At 41.2% G+C, this 23141-nt stretch overlaps 1 protein-coding gene across 6 annotated transcripts in view; it reads right to left on the bottom strand.

The window, feature by feature from the left end:
- The window catches only part of jarid2b (jumonji and AT-rich interaction domain containing 2b), a 384803-nt gene that overhangs the window by 163536 nt on the left and 198126 nt on the right, over positions 1-23141 (bottom strand). For all 6 annotated transcript variants that reach the window (XM_069913428.1, XM_069913423.1, XM_069913421.1 and 3 more), the window contains one exon: positions 18181-18331. Coding sequence is in view for 4 of the 6 variants with exons in the window: in XM_069913423.1 (XP_069769524.1) it covers positions 18181-18331 (151 nt within the window). In the remaining 2 variants the exon portion in view is untranslated. The remainder of the gene's footprint in view (positions 1-18180; positions 18332-23141) is intronic.

Consider the following 23141-nt stretch of genomic DNA (forward strand, 5'->3'; position numbering starts at 1 on the left):
ACCATAACCATATAACCGTTTACAGCACGGAAACAGGCCCTTCAAGTCCGTATGTTTTCTTATAATCTTTTAATTTAGACCACTACTTTCCTTTTAATCTAATCAATCTCTCTGGACCCAATCATAATACAGGCTTTCCTTTTCTTCCTCCCACCCTTCCTTCTCTGAATCATGAAATTATTATCAACCATTTCCAAAAAAAAATTTAAATGTCTCCTCCCGACAAGGGTTCTTTGAGCTAAAAAGTTGATTATGTTCATTTCCCTCTCCTAACGTGCTGCCTAACCTGCTGAATGGTTTTAGCAGTCCCTGATTTTGTTTCAGATTCTAAGCATTCGCATGTTTTTTTAAAAAAACCATTACAGCACAGTATAGGCCCTTCAACCCACAATCGCGTGCTGACATATCTAAATCAATTCTACACCAATCTAATTTTCTTGACCTCACACCTATGCCCTTAATATTTACTATCTACTCTCAACATTTCCAAAAAATGTTAACTCTGTATCCCACTAATTCCTGACCTTCTGCAAATTTCCAGCATATTTGTCTGATGACCGAATTGTTGCTGGTCCGTTTTTAAAAACTCCAAAGATCAAGCCTCAATTTTCATCTTGCATATTCTCCTCTTCCTGTGGCACCCTCTATTCTCTCTCTCGGCCCAATGAACCCTCTGCCATCTTTGTATATTGACAGGGTTTAATTTAACCATGGAAATAGTGTCTGCAATCTTCTCCCACACGATGGTGTTGGGAGCATAGAGGTCGTGGCTCAGGCTGCTTCAGCAAAATGTCAACTGATTCCAGGAAACAAATACCGTTGGAAGGGTAGTGGATTCTGGGTATTTATTGCAACACATAGTTTTTTAAAAACCCATAAACAGCAGCTGGTGGAATCCTGGAGAACCAACAAGCTGCATGTCAGCCAGTGTCCCTGGGTAGAAATAGTCAGTCAACGTTCCAAGATACAATGCATTATTGAGTGTCTATTTAACAAGTGTGTCTTAGTAGAATTTGTCATTTCTGCAACCCCTTGATGGGGTTTCGAAGCCATCTTTGTGTTCATTGGTGATGAAAGTTTATGCAAACTCACAAAAGGCATTTTCTGGTCACTGAAGTTCATAAATTGAAGTGGAATTTGAGGGGAGGGGGGGAGAGCGCAGGGAGCAGCTGATTCTTCAGTAGACTTGTCAGAATATCTGAAAAATTAACTAGCTCACCAACACTTTTCAGGAAAGGAAATAGCCAATTCACTAGTGCTATTCCTGTACATTAGTCCATCTTGCTTGAACACAGTGGCCTCTCAAGTGCTCTGAAAGGCCTCTCAAATGCAAGAACAATTCAGGAAATTCTTGGAAAATGCCTGTTGCAGCAAAAAATATTAAGCAATTTACTGAGGTAAATGTACTCGTACTGTGAACCAATTGAAAAATTGAACTGATTGGGATCAATTGGAAAATTGCCTGCATGTGGCTCATGGGTCAAGGTACACAACTCATACACAAAGGAAAGCATGCATCTCTCTTTTTTAAAACATTAAATGGACTTCAACATGGTGCACAAGCAAATGGTGACATTAAAGCAGTGATTTGTGAAAAGCAGATGTTTAGCATCACTATTTTGGCATCCAGCCCAACTAATTAAAGGAGTCTTACATCAGAATTATGCTCCCAAGTCTTTCTAATAAAAAAGGCACCACCAGGGGCAACTGAAATCAGGACTGATTGTATTACTGAAATGGTAGCATATTAATAAGCTGAAAGGTAAAATGTCATTGTTGCTTAAACTTCAAAAGAACTTTGCACCTGCTCTTGGCTTACTGTTTTACCTTGTTTGGTGTTGGCTGCAATGCCTTTAATCTAATAACCACACAATAAATGGAAACAGGATTTAAAACAAAAGAGCAGAAAATTAAAAGCCACATCCAGCAGTTACCCTGACGGTGCTTTCTATTCTCTGTTAGGGCTGCTCAAATACTTGATCAGATGACAAAAGTAAATTGAATAAAAAGAAAAAATTGCACTGTGACTCTGGTTACTGTCTTCATCTGTAACCTACCAGCAACTTGTCTGTATGAGAAAAGAATGCGGGCAACAAAATAAACTGCATTTTGCAACTGAAGTAAAGATTTGATGCATTGATTCATGCTGCAGTATTTTCTTTGGCATTGTACTTTGTGCAGTACAGATTCGTAACAAATGATTTAGCTTCTTAGCATAATATCACACCATGGAAAAGGCCGATAGTAGGCTCACATTGAGTCAAACCATTCTTAATCACAGTTCAAATATCTTCTGCTTTCAAATCAATGCACAATATCCCATCAGCAAAATTAATTGGGACAACTTTGAGAACTGTATGAGCTTACAGGAACATAAAAGAACATAGATCAATGAATGCGCATGGCACATCCTCCCATTGACAGGTCACAGTTGGGGATTTTGCTCACAAATGCCATGAGAGCTATTTATGCTTTTTACACTGCTGCTAAATAACGGGAATTTCTTGGAAACTTCCTGCAACGTTGACTGTGTAACTAAATCCCGTCCGGAATTTTTCCTGCAGCAGCCCTAGACATTTTTGTGGCCGACCTGCAGTCTACACCTCCCCCACCCCCACCCGTCAGACCTCCCTTTCCACTTTTCCATCTACCAGGAAGCACCCCCCCCCCCCCCCACACAATCTAACTTCCGACGCAGCAGCAGGGGTGTAGTGCTGCCTAGCCTGGAGTAGTTCACCAAAGCGCCGCACTGGCTCACAGCGATGGCTCAATGCAGGTGCAATGGCCAGCTTCGCTATCCCATAATCCGCCACACAACTGGAACCACTCTGGCAGCGCCAGGAATAAGGAAGACAATCATTGCTCCCACACTGAGCCAGCCGCCGCCTGCTTCTCTCCCACTGGGTGCTGGGGGCAGAGAGTCACCTTTCCACCAAAAATAAGAGAGGGAACCCACAGCGGCAGGGACAGGGTCGGGGGGGGGGGGGGGCTCTCTCTCTGAAAACAGAAAATATTTACACAGCACTTTTAAAACTCAGTTATGTTTCATTCAACCTACCCCCACCTCAAATGTCCAGCCTCCAAAATCATTGCAATTCAACCTTATTTAGTGCAAATGACCTGCCTGTGTGAACGGCCATTCCAGAGGTAAGTATGCTAATTTATTATGGGAAATTACATTTTTATGTGTAAAAACGCTAATAGATACCTCAAACTATTACTGAGGAATAAAGTAACATCAGGAAATCCTTGCAGCTCTCTCTGGTGAGCTGGCCAGTAAATAAAAAGGAATGACAATATGATGTCAATTTCCAAGGCTCAAAGGAGTTCACCTTCAACAAAATTACTGAGTATGGTAAATTTGGATGCTTAGTGGTAGAATAGTTCACAGAAAGTAACCATTCTCTTTCTTGCACTTGTTCCACGATATTTTAATTAGGTTTGTAATTCATTATTGCTTTCATACCAAAAAGGTTGGCAACAACCAAATTCTTACTCAGAATGGAAGAAAAAAAATCAAAACCATATTGAAAAATAAATTACATTTTCCTTTTGTATGCACCCAGCAGTGCATTATTGCAGATCTTAAAGAATCTGAATAAGTTGAGCAGAATTCTTGAAGACAAGTAAACAAATCATTTGATTTAAGCGCCTGCTATGCTCCACCTATATTGGTGATGAAGTAATTATTTGGGGCAACTTCCATTGCCAACACTTTCAAGAAACACATTCAGTCAACTGGAAAGAGAAGTGAGAGACTGGCACTGCTGTATCATAATTAGTGCCATTGCCTTTGAGCTCCAGGAACCTCAGCCATTGCCAGAAGGGAGTTCCAACTCACTTCTACAGCAAACATTACGGCACAGTACAAGCCCTTCAGCCTGCCATGTTTGTGCTAACCTATGTAAATCTACTCCATGACTATCTAAACTTTTCCTAACTTACACCCATAACCCTGTTTTTTCTAACATCTGTGTGCCTATCTAAAGCCCTTTTCACTCTTGCATCCCACTAAATTGGCTGTTCAGTGACCTGGGATAGGAATGGATGGAGGTTTGGTTTTTCACACTTGACCACTCCTAACTGGGACACTGAATGCTTTCACACTTGAATCCCCATCCCCAGGGTTAGTATCGTTCTACCTTCTACTTGTGACATCATGAAGCATCAAGTGATGGTGGACCTGCCCTAAACCCTGATCAATGTATGATGATCTTATATTTGAACAAAATTAATTATGCATAATTCTAACATAATTAAGCTTTATGTACAGCACAGTAAGAGCCCTGAAGCCCCTGTTGTTGTTGTGCCAACCTTTATAAGAGACCATGGGAAAGTGCAAGCAATAAATAATAGTAGACAATTTTTAAACAAGGTGGGAAAGTTGGTAGCACTATCGTGTACAATTTATAAATACCGTGGGAAAAAAGCAATGCCCTCCCAGAATGCCATGCGACAGAGAAAAGGCTGTTTGCCCGGCTGCATACATGGAGCATTCATGAGGGGTTTCTCTGCCACGTGACATTCTGGGAAGTCAAGACCGCCATTGTTTTCCCCCCACAGTCTTTATAAATTGTGCACTATAGCGCTACCAATTTTCCCACGCTGTTTAAAAATTGTCCACTATTGCTACGTATTTCCTCTCTCTCTCTCTCTCTCTCCCTCTCCCTCCCTGCGACTTTCCCATGGCAAAGTTTATACCTTCGTTTTAATCTTTTCTTCCTGAACTCATGCAAAAACTTGGGTCATTTCAATTCCAAAATAATTACCCCTCTCACACTTGCCTGATTACAATGCAGATGCCGGGGATTGTACTAGGGGTCGAGGCCGTCAATCCTCAGCATGAGATAATGTCATCTGATACCGGAATTGAGCTGATTTTTCTTTCACATTAGGCACTTTAAAGGCCAAATTGGTGTTTGATTCCTGGGATCACATGCAAATGTGAAAGGGACTTATGAGTCTTTTGAAAGTCCCTATGGTACCAGCTTCTATCACCCCAGCAATGCATTCCAGGCACCCACCACTTTTGAGTAAAAAAAAACTTAGCTCAGCTCTGACATCTCCTCTGCAATTTCCTCCATTCACCTTTCTGACATTTGCTATTGTTGCTCCAAAAGAAAATGCTGGCTGTTCATCCTATCTTAAGTCCCTTAATAATGTCCATAAAGTGGATTTCTCACTTCCCCACCACTCCAAAATGGTTGCAAAACAAAAAATATTGAGGTCAGGCAAGTATTTATTTATTAATTTCAAATGCCAGGGAAATCACCTTTCTTCAAGAAATGGGAAGATGCTCATTTCCATGTTTTATCTTGTCCATGGAATGATGAGACATGACGGCATAATTGTCCAATTCTGAATCCCATGGAGCGTTGAAAGAGATCTAAACTTCAAATGGACCAGGTCGTTTTTTACCCCCGATAGCAAACTCAAAACAAATGTCTCCACAAACATTTTCACCTGGATTTGGGGAGACAAATGCTCTTATCCAAAAACTGCAAGTGAATGGGTCCTTTTAGCATATTTCCAAAGACTCAGCCTGGGTCCTTCATAAGAATGTGAATAGACACCACATGCTTATTCCTGGAAGAAGGGTCAGGCCCGAAACGTCAGCAATATATCTGTCTCCTATGGATGCTGAAGGACCAGCTGATGAGTTCCTCCAGCATTTTGTTGTGTTTTTACTACAATCGTAGAACCTGTAGACTTTCATGTTTCATTTATTTGCATGATCAAGCCCACAGTTGTCATGAGTTGTTCATCAACAATAATGGCAAGTTTAACCAGAAAGATGAGACTGATCAATTCAAGAGAACCTGGCCCACTGTCTTGTTAGTCCAAGATGTCTGTGCTTGTAGATATTGTAGGTCCTTTGAGAAGAACCTTTCTCAGTTCATACCACACCACCTAGCTATTTCCAATTCCATTCATTGTTGCTAACATTCATAGATTTTGCTTGCATATTTGATAATCTCTTCTCTCTCCCCACCCCGCCTCCCCAATCACCCGTTTGTCACCCTCAACTACTAATACCTAATCATGCATCTGGCATCCTATTGTTCCAGGCCCATTCTGCCAACATCAGATCCAATCATCATGTCTCTACCAACACCATCCAACCCCCAACAGCCTTCTAGATGCCAGTCTCCATCTGCAATGTCTCTACCAACACCATCCAACCCCCAACAGCCTTCTAGATGCCAGTCTCCATCTGCAATGTCTCTACCAACACCATCCAACCCCCAACAGCCTTCTAGATGCCAGTCTCCATCTGCAATGACAAAATTAGATAGAGAAAAGCCCACACAAAGATCTGACCAAAGAATGCACTGCTTGAGTGCCCCCCAACAGAGCACTGCCTCAACACACCTTCCCGAGAGAGGAGGGATTTCAACTTTTGCTGATGAGCCTTGACGGCTCTCAGTACCCTCCTTTTTCCTATCTAGAGGTAACCAGAAACAAATGGGATATGATGTATGAATGGGCCAGTCTCACTTCTCACTTGGATGTAAACACTCACTTTTTAGGAAGTGCTAGTCATTCCAACTCAACAGAAGTGGTGGCATTTCTGAAAATGTACACCAACCTCCAGATCCTCAATGGATTTTCTGGTCTCTAGTGGCCACGCATATTCCCATTGGAATTGGCACTCTTCCCACTGCTCAACATTCATCATCAGCCCAAGACCTTCAGTGCATGGCAAAAGTATCACCACAGACAGAACAGCTTCTTCACAGTCTTTGACCATAAGACAAGGGAACAGAAACAGTTGATTCAGCCCATCAAGTCTGCCCCACCAATTAATCACGTGCTGATCTATTTTCCCACTCTGCCCACTGCCTAGGCTTCTTCACACCAATCCATGGCTAAAGCCTCTTCCCACCTGAGTTGAATCTGATTCCAAATCTCCAGAGATAAAAAGCCTCAAGTCAACTACACCAAGTTCATTGAAGGAACTCAACCTTCGGCTATTTATCCCACATCACTCCTTTGGCTCCTGACTCAAAGCAACTGTTTAACATTTTCTTCCCCATACTGGAAAGCCATTCTCATTTGTTTCAGTTATCCAAAAGCTCCTAATCGTTTTGAACCAACCTTCGGTATATCTGTTTAGAAATACATAATGCAGATTATTTGTATGGATGAGAATGAAGATAGATCATCAATAACCCCTTAGGGTGAGCCACTTATAACCACTTTCAAGGCACACAAAAAAATCTTACATTTTCTTTACTCTTAAGAGGGCTGAACAGTAGAGTTCTGGATTCAAACCATACTTCGGACCTTCATCTTTGCCCTTGAAAGGGTGCTGTAGGGCCAGTAAGGACCCCATTTACACCATGCATGGATGTTGTAACTCCATCGTTGAAGTGTGAGCGAGTTCTCCAACATTCCAAGACAACATTTAGCCCTCAAGTAACAAGGAACTAGACTAACAAGTCACTTGTCTCTCTGTTGCTGTATGACAACTCGACGCACACATCCGTAATCTGCCTTAAAGTTAATTAGCTGTGATGTACTACCAGAGGACTCTGTGGGAATATCAAAGGAGTGAAACATGAAAGTCTGCAGATGCAGTGATTGTATTAAAAAACTAGATATGCTGGAGGAAGTCAACAGGTCTCGCAGAATCTAATAGGAGGTAAAGATATATATAACCAAAGTTTTGGGCTTGAACCCTTTTTCAAGGAAGGAACAAAAAGGAAACAGGCACCTGAATAAAAAGAACCCTTTTTCTTCTACGAAGAAGGGCTCAGGCCTGAAATGTCCACAATACATCTTTATCTCCTATGGACGCTGTAATCCTCCAGCATTTCAGTGTGTTTTTTGTGATCATCAGTGTCTGCACACTTCCTCGTTTCATGCCTGAATAAAAAGACTAGGGGAGGAGAGTAGAAAGGGCAGGGAAAATGAAAGCTGTTTTCTGTACATTCAATCATATCCTGTCACATTAAGAGACCAGAAGTGAAGCTGCTGAATCAAGTTTGAAGTGTCATCCAAAATCTTTTGCAATTCAAAATAACAAAAGCACCTTCAATAAAAAAAGGTGTGGAGCATCCTATTCTTAACGTTTTACGTTCACATCCCAGTTACTGTGACAAACTGGGGAAATCTGGGATGATCCATCTCTTGCATCTGTGCTGCTGGAAGGGTTTTAGTTTCTCGCCACTCGCTCACTGAACATTTCAACAATGTCAAAATCTCCCCCCACCCCCCACCACCCCCCCCCCCCAACCCGCCAGCAGCAGCAGGTGCTCAACTCAGTAGGACACTGCTTTGGAGTTTTATTTAAAATTAGATCATGTGTGGATTTTTTCCAAACTAGAAGTATTCCCAACTCTTACATCATGCTACTATTCATAGAGGAGTTTCCCAACATCTTTGCCAACATTCCTCCACTAATCAACCTTAACAGGATCTGACTGCATGATCACTTCATTGTTACTTGTGATTATGTAATTTACATCCCTGACAGCTAAGTTTCAGATGCAAGTTCAAAGAACAATACATTGGCTACAAACCATCTGGAGCTTCCCCAGTATCATAACAAGGTCTTTTATAAATATGTTTTTTTCTCTTCTCTTTGAATCTCCCAAAATTTAGAATCACCTTATTAGGGTTTCAGGTGACTAACCCTCTGCTCTTTGCATAAATTTCAATTTACTCTTGGAATAATTCTTTGCCACATCTTTGGCTTGGCTTCGCGGACGAAGATTTATGGAGGGGTAAGTGTCCACGTCAGCTGCAGGCTCGTTTGTAGCTGACAAGTCCGATGCGGGACAGGCAGACACGGTTGCAGCGGAAAATTTGTTGGTTGGGGTTGGGTGTTGGGTTTTTCCTCCTTTGTCTTTTGTCAGTGAGGTGGGCTCTGCGGTCTTCTTCAAAGGAGGTTGCTGCCCGCCGAACTGTGAGGCGTCAAGATGCACGGTTTGAGGCGATATCAGCCCACTGGCGGTGGTCAATGTGGCAGGCACCAAGAGATTTCTTTAGGCAGTCCTTGTATCTCTTATTTGGTGCACCTCTGACACGATGGCCAGTGGAGAGCTCGCCATATAACACGATCTTGGGAAGGCGATGGTCCTCCATTCTGGAGACGTGACCCACCCAGCGCAGTTGGATCTTCAGCAGCGTGGATTCGATGCTGTCGGCCTCTGCCATCTCGAGTACTTCGATGTTAGGGATGAAGTCGCTCCAATGAATGTTGAGGATGGAGCGGAGACAATGCTGGTGGAAGCGTTCTAGGAGCCATAGGTGATGCCGGTAGAGGACCCATGATTCGGAGCTGAACAGGAGTGTGGGTATGACAATGGCTCTGTATACGCTTATCTTTATGAGGTTTTTCAGTTGGTTGTTTTTCCAGACTCTTTTGTGTAGTCTTCCAAAGGCGCTATTTGCCTTGGCGAGTCTGTTGTCTATCTCGTTGTCGATCCTTGCATCTGATGAAATGGTGCAGCCGAGATAGGTAAACTGGTTGACCGTTTTGCATTTCACGATCAATGTGCTAAAAACTATTAATCCTAAATTAAAGCAAACCTCCAATAATAATCTAGCTTCCTATTGTTTGGAAATCCTGGCAAACTGTCCTCTCGCTCACTTCTAAGAGGTGGAGGAGAAAGAACCCAGCCACACAGTTGATGTGTGTGGCCTGCCTAAAGTCCAGGCTGTAGGCCCAGAATTCAGATACTCTAGTTTCACTGGAAAATTTATCAAATACTGTGGGGGTGGGGGAAATCGGGAGGTGAGTGGTAGAGAGAAACAGAACTATGTTTTGACCTAACTTTTTTTTAAAGAGTAAGATGTAATAATCCCCAGGAAACTCTGCTGTCACTATATCACAGGGTACCAGATCGTTTGACTTAATTTGGAATTTTGTCATGCATGGTGAGTCTGAGCTCCGCACAACTTTCATTATTTGGCAGCATTTTAATTGTTTTGTTTTCAACTTTTTGTTTTGTCACTTAAACTTCTATGAATAATTTAAAATCAGTTCAACGACCTTTGACTGTAATTGTCACACGGAGAGACTCAGCAGTCAGCTGATGACGACAGAATCGAGATAGTTGGCTCGCCCCCCTCAGCATTCAAAAATCCATAGTAGAAAGGAGCATAGGCAAATGTCTGGCAGTGGACCATTACCAGGATAATGTTTGTTGTCATGTACATAGTACAATATACATGTGCACTGAATATGACTAGGTCCCAAGGCCAAGAATGGATTACTGTTTTTACTGCAATATGGGGAGAAAGAGAGGGGAAACTAAGAGTGCAGATCAATTGATCAATCCCACCACAGAGATATACACTGCAATCAAACATTGATATAACTATACTTCGTGGTGCTTGCTGTCAAGTTTTAGAATGTAATGTTGAAACTCGATACTGAAATACTAGAGACTGAATACAAATGTAAATAAAAAGGCTCACGATTCCGAAGGTAAAAGGAGCAAATCCAAACATGTTAGACCCTACAGTTCTGGTCACCTCACCACAGGAAAGATGCAGAGGAGATTGACATAGATGCTTTATGAAGATAGTGACTCTGTCTTTTCTCTTTAGAGTTACGGGGGATGAGAGATTACCTGTTAGAGGTGTACAAAATGATGAAAGACACTGGACGGCCAAAGGCTTTTTCCCCCAAGGCTGAAAAGTTGATACAGGGAGACGATCCTTTATCCGGACATCTAAAATCCGGAAAGCTCCAAAATCCGGTAAGTGGGGAGAGAGGCCGCCAGCGCTTGGGGGAGGCAGCCGGGCACCTGGAAGGGAGTTGGGGTGGATACGGCAGCACAATTCGGACGGGCTTTCCGAAATCCAGAAATATCCAAAATTCGGAAAAGACTGTCCCCCAAGGGTTCCGGGTAAATAATCATGTACCTGTACCGGGGGCATAGCTTAAGGTGCTTGGAAGTAAGTACAGGCTGGATATACAAGAGGGGCATTTCTGACACAGAGAATAGTGAGTGCATAGAATGTGATGGAGGAAGATACAAAAGCACCGCTTAAGAAACTTAAATTGAGAGAAAAAAGAGGGTCATGCAGTTGGGAAATTCTCAGCAGTTGTTAAGATTAGGTTATTAGATCAGCATAACACAGAGGACCAGAGGGCCTGTACAATGCAGTAGATTTCTGTGTTCTATAATGTTTTCTCATAACATTTTAATTTTTACCTGGCAAATAATTTCTCACTTAACAATTTTGCTGCAATTTAGTGTTACAGAAACCAAGGGAGAACTCAAAAATAAATCAAGCCCCTCAATAGCAAAGAGCTAAAAGAAAATAATCTGAAGGAACTCAACAATTCAAGCAGTAGCAGTGAGAGAAAAACGATTGATGACTTTTCGATCTAGAACCCTTCATTGAAATCCATCTTTGGATCGAAATGTTGACTTTTCTTCTTCCACTGATTCTTCTCAACCCGCTGAGTTCCTCTAGCAGAGGGTGTTTAGCTTCAGATTCCTGCATCTGCAGTATGGATATTGTTTACCTCTTGTTCCAGAAATCCTACGGCATTTCTATACCTGGTCATGTAGTTGAGCTGTTCAAAGAGTAGTGCTGGAGGGTGGAAAGGGTGCAAAATTTAATATCAAGTTTGGATTTTCAAAAAAAAAAGAGTTTATGAATAAGATTGGTTAAATTGATGGACCGGGGTTTTATGGATATAAGAAATGATGATTTTTTGGTTTATACGTGTATTTTGTCTGCCTGGGGGGGGGGGGGGGGGGGGAGTGGTACTTCTGCTCCCGAAAGTCATATGCCACTTGTGGTTTATACCACACCCATTTGGGTTTTTGGGAATTAACCACCACAAGGTGGTTTCCTAAGGGGTTAAGGGAGGTGGGGGGGGGGTGAAAATTTGAAAATTATTTAGTATCTATTATGTAATATTATACTAAGTCAATTTGAAATGAATGTATGGAGATACATTTCGAGAAAAAAAAGAGTAGTGCTGTCTGTTCATACCTGTCTAGTTGAAATGTCTATGACAAACACGCAATAAAACTACATCAGTCATTGGAGAGCCCTGTCTCATCATAATGTTTGAGTTTCAATATGCTCCAGTCACCGTAGGTATTATGGGATAGAATTCCTTTGAATTTTGCATACATGAGATATCAAATACATGCATTTTTCTGTGCATTCACTAATTGAATGAATACCACAAAAATATTGAGGTGGTAAGTTTACAAAAGTATCACCAGCTTTCTAACTTTCAAAGCAATTCACAGAAATCATATACGAATGCACAGGTCTGAGCCACCTTGATATTTTTCTGAATGAAAGCTTGAATTTTAAATCAATGGTTCCCAACCAGTAGGCTATAGCACGTCTCCGTGGTTCTTTAAAATTGTTAAATAAAGTACTTTAAAGTAAACAAAGACGTGCTTCTTGCAGAGGTGCCTTTGACTTGAAAATATTGCTCACTCTTTGACATCAGTGGCCATGGCATTTTTGGTATCTGGCATTTTTGGCCAGATACCAGGTGGGCTTTAGATTGGAAAAAAGTTGAGAATCACTGTCATAAACCATCCAGTTGGTAACTAAAGAAATATCAAACAGTTAGTGCAGAGGTTAGTGCAATACTGTTACAGTCCCAGCGACCAGGATTCGAATTCTGCAGCATATCCAAGGAGTTTGTGGCGAGATCTACAGCCACTCAAAGTCAATTTTGCTTTTCTTTCTTGTTTTACTAATGGTTTGGCACACTTTTAATTAACTTTGCAGAACACAATGAACAATTTCTAAGATTAAATGTGTGCTCACAAGTAACTAAGGTATTGTCTCTGCAGACTTGAGCCTGACACAATAGTCACGAGATGGGTGGAGCTAAACAAAGGAGTGAGCCAGGTGGAAGTGCAGAGGAGTGATCAGGATATAAAAGAGCAATGACTTGGATTGGAGCTCACCACAGATTAGGTCACGACCAACACTGGAACAGGATGCTGTAGTTAAATGAGCTCGGGTGTGTTTCTGAGATAAGTATCAACAATAGAGTCTGTTGCATGTGCAAGGCTTATTTCTATCTAATCTGCAAACAGTTCTTGGGAGGAATGGTTTTGGAGCATCATCAGTGATTGATCTCACTCACTGAGCACTTTGATTAAACAAATTTACTCTGAAGTTCTCTGTTCAAAACCCCATTTCAAAGCTTGAAGACCAATTATAGATGGATTTGCTTCAAACTAACTTATTCAGTGATATACTGTAACCGGGTCTTAATCCAATGACATTTGCAACACAAACCAAATGATATGTCATACTCTTTGAACTTAAAAATTCATCATAATCCTTGATCATTTTATGAAATTGTTTTTACAGAAAAAAAGTTGAAAATCTCATCCTACTCCAAAAGAATAGATCTATATTTATATCTTCTTCTTTGGCTTGGCTTCACGGACGAAGATTTATGGAGGGGGTAAATGTCCACGTCAGCTGCAGGCTCGTTTGTGGCTGACAAGTCCGATGCGGGACAGGCAGACACGGTTGTAGTGGATGCAGGGGAAAATTGGTTGGTTGGAGTTGGGTGTCCTCCTTTGCCTTTTGTCAGTGAGGTGGGGTCTGCGGTCTTCTTCAAAGGAGGTTGCTGCCCGCCGAACTGTGAGGCGCCAAGATGCACGGTTTGAGGCGATATCAGCCCACTGGCGGTGGTCAATGTGGCCGGCACCAAGAGATTTCTTTAGGCAGTCCTTGTATCTCTTATTTGGTGCACCTCTGACACGATGGCCAGTGGAGAGCTCGCCATATAACACGATCTTGGGAAGGCGATGGTCCTCCATTCTGGAGACGTGACCCACCCAGCGCAGCTGGATCTTCAGCAGTGTGGACTCGATGCTGTCGGCCTCTGCCATCTCGAGTACTTCGATGTCAGGGATGAAGGCGCTCCAATGAATGTTGAGGATGGAGCGGAGACAACGCTGGTTGAAGCGTTCTAGGAGCCGTAGGTGAAGCCGGTAGAGGACCCATGATTCGGAGCCGAACAAGAGTGTGGGTATGACAACAAAAAAACCATATAAAACTCAAATATACTTCAAATAAATACAGTGCAAAATCACTGCATTATCTGACCAATTAACCTATCAACCCTGCACGTCTTTGGAATGTAGGAGGAAACCGGAGCACCCAGAGGAAACACAGGAAGAATGAACATCCTTCTTACAGTCAGCGCCAGATTCAAACTCAAGTCGCTGGTGCTGTAAAGGCATTGCGCTCAAGAATCAATGGTGAGAAATAGAGAAAGCCTGAAAGGTTTGTCAGAAACATCGCAGTATATATCAGTGACATTTGGAGATCTGTCCAAAATAATGGGGTGCTTTCCTAAAGGAACCCAGGCATTTTAGTATCTCACTGAAACCATAATGGGTTTTCTATTTCACCTTCCCACATATGATCTTAATAAATAACTCCCTTCACAACAAACCAGCTCTAATCTTATCTGCAACAGCAGTATGGGATGTAATGACATCAAAGTGAAACCAAACAACTTTCTTCAATCTAATCTTAATCAAATTATTTGGTTATTTGTGTTCAGACTAGGGCAGCTTCTCAAACCATCACTGCACACAGATACTTTCATTTTGTCTCATACGGTTTAATATCATTGTGTTGCACTCAAAACTTCACTCTCTAATTGCTACCACATATCGGGGTCAAGCAGAAGCAGTACAAAGGAGTCAAGATAAAAGTATATTTACCAAATCGTATCTACAAGGAAAGGCTGAAGTCATTTATTTTCCTTTGTGAGATCTCAATTGCACAAGATCATCGACTTCAGGAGCATGGCTTGAATCAAAGACCAATGGGATAGATAAAGGTGCTTCCAATCAATTCATGTTAAGACCATAATTTGAATGCTGAATTATTTATTGTCTCATGTACTGAGATAGTGAGATTTCGTTTTGTGTGCTCTCCACACTCAAATACAGCAGGTTGTGCAATGATAAAAACAATGTTACTGTAAGATAAAGGTATAAAGAAAAGTACAGTAAAATAGTGCCAGGCATCATCTTTTACTAATGAGAGCTCCATTCAAAAGTCTAATAACAGAGAAAAAGAAGCAGTCTTTCAACCTGGAGGAGTGTATTTCAAATACCTGCCTGGAAGCTACAAAATGGATAAACTGGGAGAATTCAAATCAGCGCAAAAAGAAAATAGTGTCTCCTATTCTCAAACCATGCAGACTCTCATCAATCTAACTAAATATAATTTCATACCCCAGTGGTAGTAACTTGTTTACAAATTGAGGTTATATTAAAAAAATGACAAAAATGAAACAGTCTTTAACACAATGGTCGTCCCTCTCTTTATCCCTGGTCGGTTGTATATTCTATTAAAATGAATATTTACTTAAATTTTTATATGTTCTTCACTCTACCCAATTTTCATTCCTAAATTATTTTTTGATTCACTTGAAAAGAATGGAGGCATGGTTCTACCAAGTTTTACATGTTACTACTGGGCAGTCAACAAATGTTCTGGTTACATTTTCATAATCAAGTGGACAGTCCAGCACGGTCAGCAATGGAATTGAATTCTGCTAAAAAAAAACCTTTCCATTCCAGCACTTCTTGGATCCTCACTTCCCGGCTCTTTAAATAAATCAATTGATAATCCTATTGTCAGGCATGCTGTTAAGAGTTTGGGTGAAGTTTAGAAAACATCTTGGACTTCATTGTTTTTCTTTCAAGCTCTATTGTATCCAATAATCTTTTTCAATACAAGATCCTGGTTCTCATGATTGTTTTAGATTAGGTACTGAATGCTTCAAAGATCTTTTAATTGATAATAGTTTTGTATCATTTGAACAGTTGTCTAAAAAGTTCAACTTACCAAATATTCATTTTTTCAGATATTTGCAAATTAGATATTTGCTTAAATCTCTGATAAAAGATTTTCCACGAACACCTGATGTGAACACTGTTGATATGATATTTAGGTTATAACATTCTCGCACGGGTTTAGTATCAATTATTTATGAAAAGCTGGTGGGTTTGAAACATGTCCCTCTAGTTAAAATCAAAAATCCCTGGGAACAGGATTTAAACCATACATTAACAGACAAAGCTTAGGATCTCATTTTTAAGCTGGTTAATACTACATTCTTGTTTGTTACAATTTAAAGTTGAACATAGGGCTCATATGTCTAAAGTTAAATCATCTCATATCTATTCAGATGTAAATCTTTAGTATGATAAATGCAAGAGAGAAAAGGCTTCTTTAATTGATATGTTTTGGACATGTCCTAGCCTTGAAAAATATTGGAGGGAGGTATTTTAAACTCTATATTTTAATTTTACATGTAAATTTAGAGCCAAATTCTCTGGTGGTTCTTTTTGGTACAACTGGAGAAGATGATATTCCTCTAACTCCAATTAAATGTCACATTCTGTCTTTTGCATCTTTCCTGGCTAGATGTGCAATATTGTTTAGACGGAAGGATGCTGCCCCACCCATTCATGCTCAATGGCTCAGGGACATTAAATCCTGTTTAAATTTAGAAAAGATACATCATTCAAATACAAGATTTCAAATTTCAAGATTTCATAACCTCGAGACATAACATTATTTTCAAATTTTAATATTTTCCATTTTATTTCATGATCGAAGTACATATTTTCCGGAGTCATACACCTTGGGTTAGGGGACGGAGTTTAGAATCACACTGTACAAGGAAAATTTTGTCTACTTGATGTAATTTTGAATTATATTTGTGCTATATGTGCTTTATATTTGAGTTATCTAATTTGTCATTTATCATTAATATGCATTCCATAATTGTTTTGTAGGAAAAGAAATCAATAAAAATATTTTAAAAGGAAAGAAAAAAAATGACGTTGTTGTTTACATTTTCACTTTAATACAGTTATTCAAGCCATATTCTTTAAATACAAATATTTGAATTCTACAATTATTCATTTTGATACCTCCTATTGCATGGTCAGAAACTTGATCATAAAATGAAAATGTAACCAATGTTTGTTTAATCTGCCTATCACGACAAGCCTTAGTGCACCAAATGCACAAATCTCACAACGAGACGCACATTAACCCTGACATACTTTTTACGAACATGACTCTCTGCTGCCTGATGCAGGAGTGTTCATGGTCTTACCTTTGTGGTAAGACTGGCATTCTCCCGAAGAACTACAGGACCATATTTAGAGCTCAAATGAATGCTCCTTTTAAAATGAAATTCTACCCATTTACCACTGTGAGGTTTTAGAACTTATCTATAAAATAGGCACAGTGGTGAAAACTACAAACTCAATTCACTTTGAACCAGCAAAATGCAACACTTGCAGATATTGGCCAGGGAAGAGTTAAATCTGCAAAATAGTTAACTGGGGTCAAGTCAAGATACCTTGAAGGAGGGCACACTCCAAAACATCCGTAATATTTCTTTACCTCCTATGGACAATGCGAGACCAGCTGAGTTCCTCCAGTATTTGTGTTTTCACACAGATCACTGCAACTGCAGACTTTTATGTTTCACTCAGAACAGAACAAGCACCTGCTTTGTGAAAGCAAAGTATAGCAGCATTTTGGCCTCTGCTCACCCTGTCAATGAATGACTAGAAAAAATGTAACCACCTGAAGAATTCTAAAAAATCAACAACTCCGGAGAACAGTCAGGAAGAAGAGCTTCAAAAGTCTGGAACTGTGATGAGGATCTGTCATTTCTTGTTGGCCAATCTAACTACTAACATGCAATAGAAAAATCAGTCAACTGAGAGATACACTAACATTAGGAACATTAAGATTACCTTGTCATTAGTAAAGAGCTCTGTGTGGTGAATTGTTTGTGTTAGCCTACGGTGAACAAAAGTAGTACTCAGATTTTCACACTGACTTAACAGACTGACAGACTGAAGAGAAGGAATCCTCTACAGGTTGTAGAGCACGTCGAAAGAACCAAAGACTTGTTGATCCAAACCAAAGCTTTTATTAACTAAAAGACTGGAGCATATCACATGTAGGTCGACCAGTCCAGAATGACCTGGTCTGGCAAGGAGCAATCCTTTAAGACCTGCCAGTAGGTGTGGCTACGCTCGCTCTCAGCTAATCACAGTCATCCTACACTACAATCTGTACATATACACATTAGTGATAGAATCTGTACTATCACACAGGTGCAACATTCAACAAATGTTAATATTATTGGTAGGATATTTCAGAACTAACCTCTTTCTTACTGGCCCTTCTTCATTCTCCGATGAGCTTGTATCATTTCCGTCTCCTTTCTGCGATACATTTGACCCGTCCTCCTTCCCAGTTCCAATTCCCGCCTCGGGCAATGGTACGGGTCCGTTTGAGGAACCATTACTGAGAGAACCTACATGGCCAAAGCATCATAAATCAGTAAACAATGCTACAGCAAAAGCAATGCTAAAACAAAACATGAAAATTGAACTAATTTGCATTCTGCCAATTCTCACAGAGAACACAAGTTGATGAACTTTTATAATTAGTTAATTTGGAGATTTACATACTTGATGGTGGTCAAAGAGAGAGTGGACAACTGGTCTAGTATCTCCTTTTGGTGTGGGGCCTTGTCCACTTGTTCAAAGCACAATAAATGAATTCAAAAGCAAACCCCACCCCCAAAGGAAAGCATCAGAAACCATACAGGTGCACCATTCACCCTGAGGGAAACTATTTCTGGATCAGTCAACCAAAATGGAGCTGTAACTAAAGTGGCCCAGAGGGAAAAAAAAAGAAAGCTCAGGAAAGAAAAAAGCTGTACAAGCTGAAAAATTAAATTCTGTGAAGCACAAATCTGTGACTTTTCCTCAATGCCTTCATCTGTGTCGTCCTTTCAGCCTAGCCTGTATGTTACACGTGTGAAAAACAGGGCTGAGTTCATTACAATCTCTCATTTGCTCAATAATGCAAGTTTTGCAAGGGGCGCACTCACCATCCCAAAATAACCCACTTCGCAACCTAATCAAACATTCCAGTTCATTCCAAAAAACCTTCCACAAAAAGTCACCCGAGACATTGCTCGCTTTGATTATAACCAGTTATTGTTGTATACATTGTACAAAATACAAACAGAAAAATTCTCACTTGCTGAAGCTGAACAAACGAACGAAGAGGATACTAATTAAATTAAAAGAGGCAATAAATACGAAAGATAATATTCACAAAATATTTTGTGCAAAAATGTGACTTGCAATAGTGCAAACAGTCCATGAGTTCAAGAGTCTGATTGCTGTTGGAAAGAAACTGTTCTTGAGAATATTTTATCATTTAGTATCCCAGATGCATCTCAAGAAAATAAGTCATAAGACTGGGAAGGTCGAGCTATTTTTAAACAAACAAGATGTGCGCTTCTGTTTGTTCTGATTGCCCCAATGATCCATTTCACAAGGAAAATATAAAGAAGACCATGGCCAACCCTGGCCTCGCCCTAATCCTGTTGTCCAATGCCAGCAACTCCACAAGGACCTTCCAGTGGGGCCAACCACTTCAATTCCACGCCCCATGGCCCCACTGAAATGTCTGTCCATGGTCCCATGCCATGTAGAGTTGAGACCACCCACAAATTAGAGGAACAACAACGCTTCGGCAGTCTCCAAATAGACTTCTCCAATTTCCATTTACCTCTCTCCCTCATCCCTGTCTTTTTATCCCAACCCCTTCCTTTCCTCTCAGAGTTATCGTTTTTGACCCTGTGCCCTCTTCCCCTATCATCTCAGCTTCTTCCCCTCTCACCTAGATCCCCTTATTAGCCTGCATTCTTAGCCCTATCCTCTTTTTTATTCAGGCATCTACCTGATTTTCAGAAAATCTGAAGGGGAGCTCAGGACCAAAAGTTCGACTGCCTTTTACTTCCTATGGTTGCTGTGTCACCCAAGTTTCTCCAGCATTTTTGTGCACAGGACTTAAAACAAACTCGTTTTCCCTTTTTGCCCAGTTCTGACAATGGATCTTCTGCTCCATGTACTAATTGATTTCTTTCCACAAAATGAACTTGACTTGCGAATCTTTCTAACATTTTCTGTTTTTGTTTCAGGCTTCCAGCATCTGTTATATTTTTCATTTTCTTGTTGCAATTAGATACAATTATAAAGACATTAAGACAACTGCCAAAATGTTTGGCCTGGAAGTCAGCTTGAAGAAAACTGAGGTCCTCCATCAGCCAGCTCCCCACTATGACTACCAGCCCCCCCACATCTCCATCGGGCACACAAAACTCAAAACGGTCAACCAGTTTACCTATCTCGGCTGCACCATTTCATCAGATGCAAGGATCGACAATGAGATAGACAACAGACTCGCCAAGGCAAATAGCGCCTTTGGAAGACTACACAAAAGAGTCTGGAAAAACAACCAACTGAAAAACCTCACAAAGATAAGCGTATACAGAGCCGTTGTCATACCCACACTCCTGTTCGGCTCCGAATCATGGGTCCTCTACCGGCACCACCTACGGCTCCTAGAACGCTTCCACCAGCGTTGTCTCCGCTCCATCCTCAACATCCATTGGAGCGCTTTCATCCCTAACGTCGAAGTACTCGAGATGGCAGACGCCGACAGCATCGAGTCCACGCTGCTGAAGATCCAGCTGCGCTGGGTGGGTCACGTCTCCAGAATGGAGGACCATCGCCTTCCCAAGATCGTGTTATATGGCGAGCTCTCCACTGGCCACCGTGACAGAGGTGCACCAAAGAAAAGGTACAAGGACTGCCTAAAGAAATCTCTTGGTGCCTGCCACATTGACCACCGCCAGTGGGCTGATATCGCCTCAAACCGTGCATCTTGGCGCCTCACAGTTTGGCGGGCAGCAACCTCCTTTGAAGAAGACCGCAGAGCCCACCTCACTGACAAAAGGCAAAGGAGGAAAAACCCAACACCCAACCCCAACCAACCAATTTTCCCCTGCAGCCGCTGCAACCGTGTCTGCCTGTCCCGCATCGGACTTGTCAGCCACAAACGAGCCTGCAGCTGACGTGGACTTTTACCCCCTCCATAAATCTTCGTCCGCGAAGCCAAGCCAAAGAAAAAGAAGACAGGTACATTTAGAAGTGTATGTGCCAAGTTCAGGTAGGCAACCTGACCTGCAAAGACATTGGGCCTATGCGCCTGTTTTCATGCTGTAGAACTCCATAAGTCTAAAAGATCAGATTGGCAAACCGAAAGGTTAACTTGCCTTTCAATGGCTCTTTCCATCACAGGCCTAGTTTTCGATTTAGTTTCACTATTGGTGGCAACAAATCAAAGATCAACATTCTTATTTGCCAGAATTAAAATGGCAGCAGATGGAAAATCTAAGTCATTCATAGGCTTCATTTCACTGAAATAAATTGATGTGCGTATACAAATTTGAAAGAAGTTTGAAGATTTCTGCAAAAAAGAGAATACGAGTTGGAGAAACTAAGGACACAGATTTTGTTATACCATGCAGCATCCGTTGCAGGACAATTTCCTGATGATTGATCTGAATCTAAACTGCTGTGTTTTACCAAATGGCAGACAGCAAGAAGTCAAATCCACCAGTGAAGAATTAAGGTGGATGAAGCTGTGTAAAGGATGAAAATTGTCCGATCACTGCATTTAATCTTTCTTATGTAAACCATAGAAATATTGAGAGCTTAAAGTGTGTGAGCACCAGTGAATGCAATGGTGACAGCGTGTCAAACAATGTAGCCTTCTTTTCAGTTTAGCAGCGAAATATGGAGCAATGTTTTGAGCTCCATTACAGGATTTGAATCCACAAGCCATTGGTGTGCGGACTGAACAAAACAGGCTCATAACAATATCCACAAATGGTCAAACAAAAAGGGGGGAAAAAAGCAGAATACTGACTTTCCAAAGGCTGCTCCAGGGCAAATTACTCAAGCAACAACACTAACAACAGGATTTCGAGTCATAGAGCTAGTGAGTTATACAGACCATTCTGCCCACCAAGTCTGCATCAACAATTAATCACCCATTTATAATAACCCTATTTCATTCTCCCACATTTACAACTCACCAAAAGATTAAGGACAAGCTATAGTGAGACAATTAATATACCAGGTGGCATGAGAATGGGTTGTGGGAGGAAAATGAAATATTCAAAAGAAACCCACGCAATCATAAAACGAGCAAACTACACACAGACAGTGCTAGAGTTTAGAAGTTTTTTTAAAAATTAGATAATTCATGAGGGGCATACTGAAGTGGATGATCTCAATATTTTTCCACGGGTAGGAGCATCTAAGCACCTCTATGCCCACTTTGAGAAGAAGAACCAAACAGTGTCAAATAGAATGCCTGCAAAGGCTGTGGACCCTGTGATATCTGTCTCTGAGGGGAGTCATCAGAACATCATTCAAGAGGATGGACTCTCGCGAGGCGTCAGGCCCTAAGCAGGGTACTGAAAATCTGCACCAACCAACTACCCGGAGTGTTCACAGACATTTTCAAATTCTCACTATGGCAGTTAGAGGTCCAAACAACTTCAAAAGGGCATCAATCGTCAAGATATCCAAGAGGAGTGGAGTGGGCTGCCTCACTGACTACCACCCACTAGCACTAACTTCCACTGTGACGAAGAGGCTGGTTATGGACGGAATTAACACACATCTAACCAAAGATCTGGACCCACTGCAATTTGCCCATCATCTCAATCACTCCAGGGCAAATGCATTATCACTGGTTCTCCACTCAGCACTGGATCACCTCAAACAGCAATTCATACATATGGCTGATCTTCATAGACTACAGCTCAACCTTCAATACCATTATTCCCTCAGTGTTGGTCAAGAATCTACAAACTCTAGGTCTCTGTACACCTCTCTGCAACGAGATCCATGACTTTATCATTGGAAGACTAGTCAGTAGGCATTCAAAACAGCATCTCTTCCTCACTGATCATCAACACAGGCGCACCCCAAGGGTGTACTTAGCCCATTGCTCTACTCATTATACACCCACGACTCTGTGGCCAAGCACAATTCCAATGCTATCTACAAGTTGGCCCATGACACCACAGTTGTTGGAAGAATCACAAACAGCAATGAGGAAATGTACATGAGGGAGATAGATCAGCTTGTTGAATGGTGCAACGACAACAACCTTGCGCTCAACGTCAGCAAAACCAAAGAGATGATTGTGGACTTCAGAAAGAAGTCAGGGGAACATGACCCAGCCCTCAT

Source organism: Narcine bancroftii, chromosome 1 (genome assembly GCF_036971445.1).
Source record: "Narcine bancroftii isolate sNarBan1 chromosome 1, sNarBan1.hap1, whole genome shotgun sequence".
NCBI classification, from domain to species: Eukaryota; Metazoa; Chordata; class Chondrichthyes; order Torpediniformes; family Narcinidae; genus Narcine; species Narcine bancroftii.